The sequence below is a fragment of the Podarcis bocagei genome (assembly GCF_964188305.1).
Source record: "Podarcis bocagei genome assembly, chromosome: 3".
Classification (NCBI taxonomy): Eukaryota; Metazoa; Chordata; class Lepidosauria; order Squamata; family Lacertidae; genus Podarcis; species Podarcis bocagei.
In genome coordinates this window covers 94,370,717-94,382,438 of record NC_138127.1, presented here as the reverse complement: position 1 = coordinate 94,382,438, position 11,722 = coordinate 94,370,717, and the positions used below count along the sequence as shown (strand labels likewise).

At 40.2% G+C, this 11,722-nt stretch overlaps 1 protein-coding gene across 3 annotated transcripts in view; it reads right to left on the bottom strand.

Moving 5' to 3' along the window:
- Positions 1-11,722, bottom strand: part of ATL2 (atlastin GTPase 2) — a 31,344-nt gene that overhangs the window by 3,959 nt on the left and 15,663 nt on the right. For all 3 annotated transcript variants that reach the window (XM_081188634.1, XM_081188635.1, XM_081188636.1), the window contains exons 2-11: positions 10,536-10,795; positions 8,948-9,082; positions 8,158-8,262; positions 6,931-6,981; positions 5,413-5,469; positions 4,726-4,818; positions 4,367-4,505; positions 3,209-3,336; positions 1,762-1,818; positions 780-851 (exon numbers count right to left, since the gene is read on the bottom strand). In XM_081188634.1, the coding sequence (XP_081044760.1) occupies positions 780-851; positions 1,762-1,818; positions 3,209-3,336; positions 4,367-4,505; positions 4,726-4,818; positions 5,413-5,469; positions 6,931-6,981; positions 8,158-8,262; positions 8,948-9,082; positions 10,536-10,795 (1,097 nt within the window). The remainder of the gene's footprint in view (positions 1-779; positions 852-1,761; positions 1,819-3,208; positions 3,337-4,366; positions 4,506-4,725; positions 4,819-5,412; positions 5,470-6,930; positions 6,982-8,157; positions 8,263-8,947; positions 9,083-10,535; positions 10,796-11,722) is intronic.

Below are 11,722 nucleotides of genomic sequence, written 5' to 3'. Positions count from 1 at the left end.
AGAATAAGTTTAAATAAATAAATAAAAAGGAGGTGAAGGAGGAAACTTCCCTTCACTGCTCCTTTTAAAAAATGTAGTAGCTCTCCAGCATCACCTTCGGAAAGACGGCTGCTTGTGCCTAAATCAGACTGACGCATGTGGAGCAAGGGCAACCAAAGGGCATTAATGTGTTAATTTTACATCGCCTTTATATATATAGCACCACATAACAGCTCCAGAGCCATTCACGATCCTTCCAGTGTACTAGCTAAGCAATTCATCCGAGGGCTGATGCAGGCATAACATCCATGCTTAAGCGACCATGCTGCAGAATCAGTCTTCCTTACCAGCTGTCCCCGTTACCTCCCTCAAACCTCAACATCACAATTTGAAAGTTTCTCTGCACTAACATTAATCTTGGTATATTCAGGTACATTTGAGCGGCATTATTCCCCACCCCCTTTAATATTTCCCCCACTTCCTTTTCTGTGTTCAATTTGCAAATAAAAAGTAAAAAGTCTGAGAAGCAGGCAACACCACAGCTCAGACTTTGATTTATTTATATACTGGAACCAGGTGCAAAGAAGTAGCTCACGGTGTCTGTATTCAGAATTAAGGAACAGGGTGCCCCTTTCTCAAACATCCTTGACAATCCACTGCAAATCACTCAGAGATTTATTGGTAGATCTTGATCTACCTACTCTTGGTTTATGAGATCTAAGCTCAAACATCTACCCAGTGCAGAGCAGTTCTTAGATTAAACTAAAAGCATGCAACATATCGTCCATTCACATCAATACCTGCTCCATTCCTTTGTTGTAAGTATCTTTTGCTCCAGCTACTGCAGCAAGGTTGTTGGCTTCTGCTGTTGCCTTAAGTTTCAAAAAAACAAAGCATAACAAGTGACACTAAACAGCTTGGAGGAGTTTCATTTGTGTCATAGTTTCCATATTTGTGATCTGAATACCAAATGAATGTATTCTTACCATATTTTCATACCCTAAACTCCTGAATCATTACTTGCAACACCCACCCTCTGATGTCAGCTCTTGGACAGAATTGCTTGGCAATCTTAAAACAGTTTTCTGGGCTAATCTGCTGCAGTTACCAGAAAGAGAATCCTAAAAAACACTGCTTTACGAGAAACTCACACTGAAGAAAGGCACGTCAAGGTACTAGATGGGAAAGACCCATTTAATCTCAGTTTATCTGACAGCACAAGTTGGCCATGTGCAGAATCAGTGTACACCTTGGTTTGTCACGCTGACATTTAACCTTTGTATGCATAAAGCTTCCATTTCAGCATCTAGGTGGGAAACCTCTGACCCATGGGCCAAACTTGGCTTGCCAGGCCTCCCTCATACATAACATTGGGTGTGGGGCAGGCAAGGGTGGGGCTTCAAATGAACAATTGGGAGTTTAAAGTGGGCTCCCAGTTATTTCTTCGCTGGCATGCCCCCATCTGAGGCTGAAATGTACTGATCTGGGATTTCAATCCCCAGATCTTGAAATGTCTCCATTAACATAGTATAAGGACACAAAAAGAAACTGCAGGATCAGGCCGATGGCTTATCTAGTCCATGATCCTGTTCTCTCAGTCGCCAACCAGAGGCCTATGGGAAGCCTGCAAGCAGGACTTGAGCACAACAGCACTGTTCCCTCCTGCAGTTTCCAGCAGCTTTTATTCACAAGCATACAGCCTCTGACCATCAGCTGGGCTGATTTGTATCAAACACTCTTGGCGTCAGATACCTTTAGAGACAGAAGTGTACAAAACTTTACCTGAAGCATTGACTTAGGGTGAGGTAGCTCCTCTCCTTGATAGATTTTAATATAAGCCTAAAAACAAAGCAAGGTTTTACTGTCTAGTTTCAATCCAATGGAAAAGCAGATTTTAAAAACAACGCCCCAAAATTCAAGCTCAATTAAATAATATAACTTATTAGATTAAGGTAGTCTATCATGTCCACCAATATTAAATGTTATACTTTTTAGCAATGTTAAAGATTGGATTCACTGAGCAACCACCATGCTGTAGGGAAGCATAACCATAATTAAAGGTGGTTTTCCTAGGAGCATTTTGTTGGGTGTGCTTTTTGGAAGCGCTCTGCACCAATAGATGGGTGCAGCAACACAGTTCAAGGACAACTAGACTCCATGCTGCCCCACATATGCCAACTTTGGGTGATGACAAATCAGATGTGATTGCCTACTCTTTGCTACAAAACACTGCAACCACCAGCCAGAGCAGGAGACTACTACTTCAAGAACAGGAGTTTGCAGATTAAGCTCCTGGATGGTGTACCTGCATCACTCCAGGGGCAACTGGAGACCACTTTGCATCATAAAGAGCAAAAGAGTCTAATGAGATTTGGGGCAACCTGGGGTGAGTGAAGTTGCCCATATAGCAAAGGGTTGGTTTATGTACATCAATAAGCTGGAAGAGCCAGGAAAGGAAACAACATTGAAAGTCTCAACTGAAAATTGGGGCCATATAGCTGCAGAAAGCTTCTTTTCTGTAGCAAGAGCATAGTTAACAGAACAGAAAAAAGAACTAAGCTTGATGACCAAAAAACTGCCATGCCTTTGATTATGCTGGCCATAATGTGCCCACTACTGCATTTCAATGGGTCTCTGTCCCTTAACAGGGCGCTGACCTACAAGCTGAAGGGCTTATGATAGGTTCACTATTTTAAAGAACTGATCAATATAATAATAATAATAATAATTTATTATTGGTACCCCGCCCATCTGGCTGGGTTTCCCCAGCCACTCTGGGCGGCTTCCAAAAATACAGTAAAATACCACAGATTAAAAACTTCCCTGAACAGGGCTGCCTTAAGATGTCTTTTAAATGTCAGGTAGTTATTTATCGCTTTGACATCTGATGGGAGGGCGTTCCACAGGGTGGGCGCCACCACCGAAAAGGCCCTCTGCCTGGTTCCCTGTAGCTTTGCTTCTCGCAATGAGGGAACCGCCAGAAGGCCCTCGGCGCTGGACCTCAGCGTCCAGGCAGAACGATGGGGGTGGAGACGCTCCTTCAGGTATACTGGGCCAAGGCCGTTTAGGGCATTAAAGGTCAACACCAGCACTTTGAATTGTGCTCGGAAACGTACTGGGAGCCAATGTAGGTCTTTCAAGACCAGTGTTATGTGGTCTCGGCGGCTGCCCCCAGTCACCAGTCTAGCTGCCGCACAATGAGCATCAATGAGCACAAGTATTTGCCTACCTTGAAATATTGCACAAGATCTCTACATGTCACCTTCGAGCCACTGATCTCTTTCTCTACCAGGTTTTCAGGAGCAAGCAGCAATGGAACCAGATTCCGTAGCTCACTCTTAAAGTCGTCATCAATGTCTAGTGGAATCAGTCACAGAAAAGGAGTTGCAATTTTGCCGCAATTAGCAAGACGCTCCTTCTCTCCAGAGTCAGTGGCGGCTTAACATGATGTGAAACATCCCAACTCAATAATTGGATATCCAAAAAGAAAGAAAAACCTTCAAACCTTAGCCAATGCTGAAGGTTGTTTCATTAAAAGATTGCCAGTCCTTTATAACAAGGCTATCCAAAAACCAGAGGAGCAGCAACAGCAGCAGCACTGTTATCGATTTGTGTTCTTGAATCAGAAACACAAGATAAGCAAGATCTTTATTGTCCCAGTTTATTTCTAAAATGCTGTGAATGTTAGATCTAACAAGTACTCACATAAAAAAATTCAGTCGCCTAATATATGCCCTGGCTGATGGCTACTTTGCTGGGTGCTCTATTCCAAGCACAGAAGAAGTGAGCAAAAACTTATCAGTGAAATACAAACATTGCTTCAGGTGTGTGTAAGAGTTTCTATTTATGCCCATCCGAAAGAATATAAATAAAAATACAGCATTAAAAATATGCAATGATAGGCAGCTGCTGTTTTTTAAGCATGTCCAGATTCTGTTGAAGCTTCCCCCCCCCCCCACTCCCAGCTGGCATGCCTATACAGTTCTAGTACAGTAAGTTTCTCAAAACAAAAGCCCAGTTCAGATGTAATGGGAAACCACGTTGGCAACAGTCTGGCTTTGTTCCCCTTACTCCACTTTCATTACTGTGTAGGTTTCAATCAAACATCCCATTCACTGTTGTCAGAAGCGTATAAAATACGTTTCAAATATATACACTAGTGCCCCCACAACACCCATCAACTGAATATTTGACTACAGCATTCAAACAGAATTTATACTAACATCTCCTTCTCCAATAAGCATATTACTCTATATATCAGAGCTCATCCGTACTAAATTTTAGAATTATGTGCACTTCATCTACCCCCTTCAGTGCATTTGCACTTGAATACAGATTCAAATCAGTAATCTATTAAAGCCAGGAATACAAATGAAAAACCTCATACCGTTTAGCCTCCCATCAAAGCTTGGGTTTGTTGCGACTTTAAGACCAGGATGTGGCAAAAGGAAACAGCCAAGATTGCTGAAACATGAGTGAATGTGCTTCCTTACATTCTGGAGCTCTTCGTGCTGGTGCACCTTAACCTACAAGCAAAACACATTTTTCACAACACAATCTTATCAGAGATGTTATACATCCTTCTGGCTCCACAGTTTAGTATTACTTTTATTACAGAGAATATTAAAGCTGACCTAATCCAAAACAATTGCTTTTAGGTTCTATGTAGTGCAGCTCTCATGAACCAAGCTCTCGTTTGTTTAGGAACATGGTCTTACTAACGATTTACTGCAGGTCATAGCTTACCTGTAACCGTTTTTCTAGAAATTGTTTTCCTCCAACTAAGCCATATGGATGTTCATAAGGATAGCTCCAGTCTCTAATTAAGAACATTAGTGTCTATATGAGAGAGACAAAAGTAACCGTTAACTGTTGCCCTGGCCAACAGAATAACATGCATAACTAGAAATACTCAGAAGCTGAACAAGTAGGATTTTAATCCCCAAAACACAAGTAGCCTGAAAATGCCACCATGGAAGCCATAGTTTAACCTCCATATAATTTCCATAAAAATTATACACCAACTGCTTTGCCATGTGTACCATGATTGCTTAATGTGCACAAGGTTTGGTCACAAAAAAATGGCTTTTGGCTACCATCAACAAGTCTGTTAAGGCCAATAGCTTTATAGCAGACTGAGCCAACACTATATGAACTTTGACAGGAACCTTTACCCATTATGGCTTGGGCAACTTACACACAATCACCATGAAACACGTGATGGAGCCCAGGGAAAATATGGCTGCCCTGATCTACACGTACTATCAATGTGTAAGGTTAGGGACTATGTAACTGCCTTAAATGTTTTGCTGAAGTTGGTATAGGCTATGATTAATGCTTACTGGATTCTACTGTAGTGTGTGAAACTGCCCTATGTTGTTAAATATACATACAAAAATTAATTAAATATGACCAATATAATCATGCTATTACCTGAAATGGCTTTTGATAAATTTCTTCCATAGCTAGCCTTCCGTACTCTGTAAACAACTATAAAACGAAGCCATTAAGCATGCATCGAGAGTACAGAAACAGACAGTACTGCAACACATGCTCAGACAGACACTAAAGTAGCCCAGTACTGGATTTCAAGTCATTATTCATCATTGTTAGGTGCTTGCACTGACTAAGCTTATAATACAAAGGAAAGCAATATACAGTCATACCTTGGTTCTCGAACAGAATCTGTTGCCAAAGTCCATTTGACTTCTGAAAACATTCAAAAACCAAGGCGCGGCTTCCGATTGGCTGCAGGAGCTTCCTGCACTTAATCGGAAGCTATGGAAGCTACGTCGGACATTTGGCTTCCAAAAAACGTTCGCAAACCAGAACACTCACTTCTGGGTTTGTGGCGTTCGGGAGCCAAAATGTTCAAGTCGCAAGGCGTTTGAGAACCATAGTACAACTGTATTCCAATCCATTAATAAGGCCTGCAGTTCTAAACAACTTTTTGCCTACTTCCACTGTCTTGTGACTCAACAGTAATCCTCTGTTTAACAGGAGCCAACCTACTTTTGCCAATTGTGGCAATAAAATGACTACTATAAATACATTATACTATACAATATTTCTGCTTTGTAAAAAGAAACGGAAAAACTGCTGCATTAGCCATTTGGGGTCACAATGTTCAGTATGTCTGGGAACACCTCCCTTTAAAGCTGATAACTGAAAAATAAATCGACTAGCTTGTACCATAGGCAGCTCTAAAAATTGTGCTCCAATCCGAATATTTAGCAATTCTTTAATTTTATCTTCTAGCAGTATGTACCAAGCAGTGCCCACCTCCCCATATTATCTATGTCAAGGTTACTTTTGACCCATGCTGTCCGACTTCAAAACTATCTCAAAACCAGAAAGATCATCTTTTAGTGGCAAGATCCCGATGCTTCCATTACTCTTCCACCAAGCAGCTCTACCAACCAAATAATTTCATTCTTCAAACCTAGAATCCTTCTGCTGAATCATCATAGTATTTTCCAATAGGGGCCCAAATTTAGCAGAGCCAATTTGGACAAAAATTACATAACTGTTTAGAACTCCATAGAATCCAAGTATTATTTTATTTTATTTTTTTACAATCAGTATACTTAAAAAAAAGAAGACTAATATCTCAGAAGTAAAGGGCGGGGAGCCCATTGCAATGTAATGGCCGTGACCCTAAGCATTCTGTGCTGTGTCCTATGTCCACATCATGTCTTTCAACATCCCATCACTCTTCCTACTTCTAGTAGCAGTTACATTCCAAAACAGCACTCCTTGAGATCAGCTACTAAAGGAAGTTTGCCAGATTCTGCTTACATGAATATTTTCCCCCCAAGAATTCTGACTTGTCCTATGAACAGGTCAACACACAACTCAACACTCAACTCAACAAATCAACACTAATTATAATCCATGTTCTACAGTCATGTTCCTTAGTGGGAGATTGTCATTGTTTCTGGACATATTTACCTGCAAATGCTGAAGATCATCTTCTTGAATGTTCTGTGATAAATTGTACACCTAGAAAACACGTTATTAGTTTTTTTACATTTCTGCAACAGATTTTATACATTTTCCTATTAAAAAATACACCAGCACTGTGAGTTACTACCCAAACGAACAATCAGGGATGGGGTCACACTGTCCTAAATCCTAGTCAGAATGCTTCACATCAGAAGTAAAAAGGGAGTTTTTAAAGCAAAGCAAACACTAGCATGATCATTTCTCAAGTTGCCTCGTGTCAAAAGTTAATAAATGCTAACCTGTGATGGCCACAGAAATAAGGAATCAAAACCAATGGGATTTGGGTGGTTAACTAAGCAGACAGAGCCCTGTTGCTAGGTATTATGTGGTTGGGCATACATCAGATGCCAGAGCTCTTCAAAACACTCCCCAGCTTAGCAATGGTGAGCATTCCTTCTCATTTTAGTGATGCTAAGGCACTTTCCTTTGTCCAGCAAATATATGATTCTGTTTAAAACATAAAATTGTAAAAACAGAACCAATGCCGAATCAAATTAATTCTCTAAAATCGTTTGGCAAAACTAAAACTATTTTCAATAGGCACTGAAATACCAAAATTGTCGATGTCTGCCTTCATAGGAACAGTTTTCCAAAATACTGGTAACACTGTTCTAAAAACCTTACTGAGGGTTCACAATCAATGTCCAGATCTAAGACTGTTTAGCTTTTAAGCAAAGCTGCGGTTTCATATGGCTTCAGACTGTGCATTTTGAAGCTGTAGTCTGAGGATATTCAGAGGCTACCACCACTTTGAAAAACATATATCCTTAGCAGTGTTCGAAACTCCCATTGTTCTAGGTGCATTTTGAGACAGGGAATTTCATTAGCGCAAGCAGTTTCTGAGCTCTGGGTATACTACTACGCCTAAGATTTCAGATTAAAACTGCAGAGTAGAAGAAAAAGAGGACCTTTTTCTACCTCCCCATTTCCAGCTACTCCGAAGACTGGAGAAGAGACTCTCTTAATAATATTAGGGGGGGTGGACAGGGAAAGGACTAATAGACCATGTGAAAAATGAACATAATATTTTAGCTGTGGTTCATTCATTTTCAGCTTTTATTCTTTTTATTAAAAAAGCATGCCTAGACATTCCGTTGTGGCGCCCATAACCTAGGTTTAAGGTGCCATTTAGCTCCTAGCTTTCATATCTCAGTTTTAAACAAGGGTCCTTACCTGGACCGAACTCGTCATGGTGCTCAAAGCAAATACAGTTGCACAGTCTTTGATAGTTGATTGGCTATCAAAGGCACCTTGGGTATCCATTAGCAATACTGCAACCTAGAGGAGTGTTGCCATTAAAAAGAAGAAGCAAAATTACTAAACAGGCAGCTCTGACATCTCTATGCTAAAAACTTAAGCTATCCCAGCTGTCTTCTATTAAGCCATCTCAATTACCTCAATTTGGCTGTCATAAGATATATTCCACCAGCCAGAGACTGCTTTATTGGCAACCTAAGGACTGGCCAAGTAACCCAGCCACCTTTCACTCTGTTGCACTTTGGTTTTTTTATACAACATGTTTATGCACTAGACTGAACCAGGATCCTAACTAGATTCTAAATATGGCCTAACTTCTGGGGGGTGGGGGGTCGGGCTATTGCACACACTGTTCAAGTCATAAACAGGTAAGCTTTAAGATTACCTTATCAGCTTCATGCAACTGACATTCAGTAACAAGTTGTCTGTGTATCTTGTTTCAACTGTACAAAATGGCAGCGTTTTTTTTCCAAAGTGGCAGGAAATAAGATATGCAGAAAACATGGTAATAATATAAAATATATTAAGCTAATATTATTTATTTCATAACGTTTATATGCCACCTGATTGCAATGAAACAAAAAACCAACCCCTCAAAGTGGTTTACAAAAAATTATTCAACTCTTGAGGAGAGAGCCAGGGTTTGCCACAGTCACACCCAACGTTCTTCAGACAGTAAACACCTGCCAGCTATTCAAAGTAATACCTTTGTCCCATCAGGCTTGGGAATTACGAACACTTCACTCCAAATCTGAATTCCAGTTGTTTCTCTCTCACACCCTCCTCTCCATGTAAACCCAGTCAAAGGCTCTTGGCTTCCACCTATCCAAGAAGATGATTCCTGTAACAGGAGTCACATACTTATTCAGTGTGTTAAGAGGTTCTAGGTAATCTTACATTAGAATATGTAAAATAACTAGTCAGGGGGAAATCTTATTTCAATCAAAAAATGAATGTTTCAGTTTTGCGGAATTTTCAATACCAGTCAGAAGTTAAAGTGACTGCTCTCAAAGAACACAATTCTTGGTCCCCCCCCCCCATGTTACTTCAAGGACAGTACAAGCTTTCTACATTTATAGAACCTGTAAAGAAAGATCCTGCTGAGTTAAGATACCCCGTAATCTTATTTGCATTTCTATTCATATTATGTTCCCATAAAATCTTGTAACGGTGTTCCATTTCTTTGGCTTTTGTCAGCACTTGCCAAGCAGTTTGTTAAAGTATTCTGCCCTACCCTTTAATATATCTACGCTTTAATATAACCAGGGAACCAACTTCACAATGCATAAAGCAATATTCAATGTTAGTTATACACAAAATAAACCCATTAAATCAATGGATTTAAGTAATACCTATTGATTTCTATAGGCCTACACACAAGTATGGCTTGAGTCACTATCATGAATAATGTTAACTGTGCAAGAATCAGCATGCTGTTTTTTATACAAACCCATCCATTTCAGCTCTATCAATCAGTAAAGGCTTGCATACGCATACACACACACATACCTTTTAAACAAGATGCAGGGAATTCCAAAGTGGCTCTCTGTACAAGTGCGTCCACACTGAAGAAGTCTAACCTATCTGCAGGAGGCAGCATGTATTCCTAAGCAATTCTCCCATCATGTCTTTGATGAGCTCATAGCAATTTAAGATGTCATGGTTAGTACTAGTGTTCTTTCCAGAACTGCTGCCTGACTCTCTCAGCTGCCTAGATGCCTAGACTAGAACATAAAGAGACGCAAGTAGTGTCCCTCTATCACTGAGCTCTTCCCTGCTCATAAAGGCACTGCTTGGTCATCCATGTTTGTACCCAATGCTCCCTTAGCATAGCAAAGTGTTTCAGCTCACAGAAGGCAAGGCAACTGATTTTTGCCAGTTTTCCTCCCCCCCTCCATATTTTAGTGTTTTCAGTGGCCCTGGGATCTACAGTGGATCAGACAAAATTAGCTAATAATCCTGCAGGTGTGGTTGTGTTTTCCACTACTGCAAAGTAACCACTGGACATAGGCCATATTCTGCATGTTATTCTCTGAAAAACCACTTACACTAAACTAATTTATACCAAAATAATTATGCCTTTTACTTCCAAAGTCAATATTGGATCACTCTGTCGAAGCCACAAGAGTTTAAGAACAAACTGGGGTTTTATTTAGGAATGCATTACAATGAACCCTAAGAATCAAATACCTTAACATTTCCAGTTAAAGAGTAGGACGTAAATGTTTTCAATAAAACAGACTTGCATTCAAACTAGTTTGAATTTTCAAGCTGGTGTGCTTTAAGCTACTCACCTTGTTGTACATATACCTAAGCATAAAGTCCAAGAGAAAAGATTTGCCTTTACGGAATGCACCAGCTACAGAAACAACTACTATATTGAGATCTCTTATGTGTTCCTGAAGCAAAATTCTCTCCAAAGCTGACTCATCCAGTTCAAAGTTATGATCATCTTCATGAGCAAGAACAATTTGTATTGGCCGTGGCTTCTCCGGAACCACCTCTTCATCAGTATCCAAAAGGGCGTTCTCTTCTGCGTCCACAAAGTTTTCCCCTAGGAAATAATTTTTTTTAACATTAGTTACATTCTGTTTCCAAATTCTGTTAGAACAATTCTGTTCATTTATACATTAAGTGAAATGGAACGTAGGTTTCTTATCACTAGGAATGACAACTTGGTAAGTCATCTCAGAACAGCTGCCCCTTCAGCAAAATTACCTTTTCCCTCCCGCTTACCACAGCAAGTCTAGAAAATATTTTCAACCTGGGAAGCAACTTTACAGTTTGGTTTACCAAGTAAGCTCGCATGCATTTTAATTCTGTGTTAAGCCCCAAAACTAAGCAAACCACAATAAAGAAGACCTGATAGTCTAGTTGTCAATATTAAAGAAAACTATATAGTAGTTCTCCATCTAGCTGAATTACATCAGTAGCTTTCAAACTTTTCAGACCTGGGACCCACTTTTACCCTAAACACACCTTTAGGAATCCACTTCTTAAATTTCTTACCATATATTTGAAAGGGAGTAGTTCTGTTGTGCTCTATCTTGGGTCAGACTGAGACCCAATTTACCAGCTGAAGAACCAATGAACTAAATGGAATGCAACAGAACCTTCTGGTCCAAGCCAGAACCACAAACCTGCTCTCATGGATGGCCAACTTTCTCCTTCCCACCATGGGACATTCAAAAAGCACGCTTCTTCCTTCTAGCCCTGCGTCAACTTACAGTAGAAGGACAAAACTCATCGTAGTGTCCTGGTTTTATCCCACTGTGCCTGTGAATGTATTAAAGTTCTCTCTGTGCAGTTTTAGAAAAGGAATTATTTTATTCTGAACGGTGCAAATTCCTAATTTTTTTCTGGGTTCTTGTTCGCTTCTAAACATAGTGGCTATTAGTGCCAGTGTTAGAAATTCAGATATATAAACTAGGCGCCAAATGGCTCCTTAAACCAGGGTTGCAGGCACCAAAATGGAATGTCC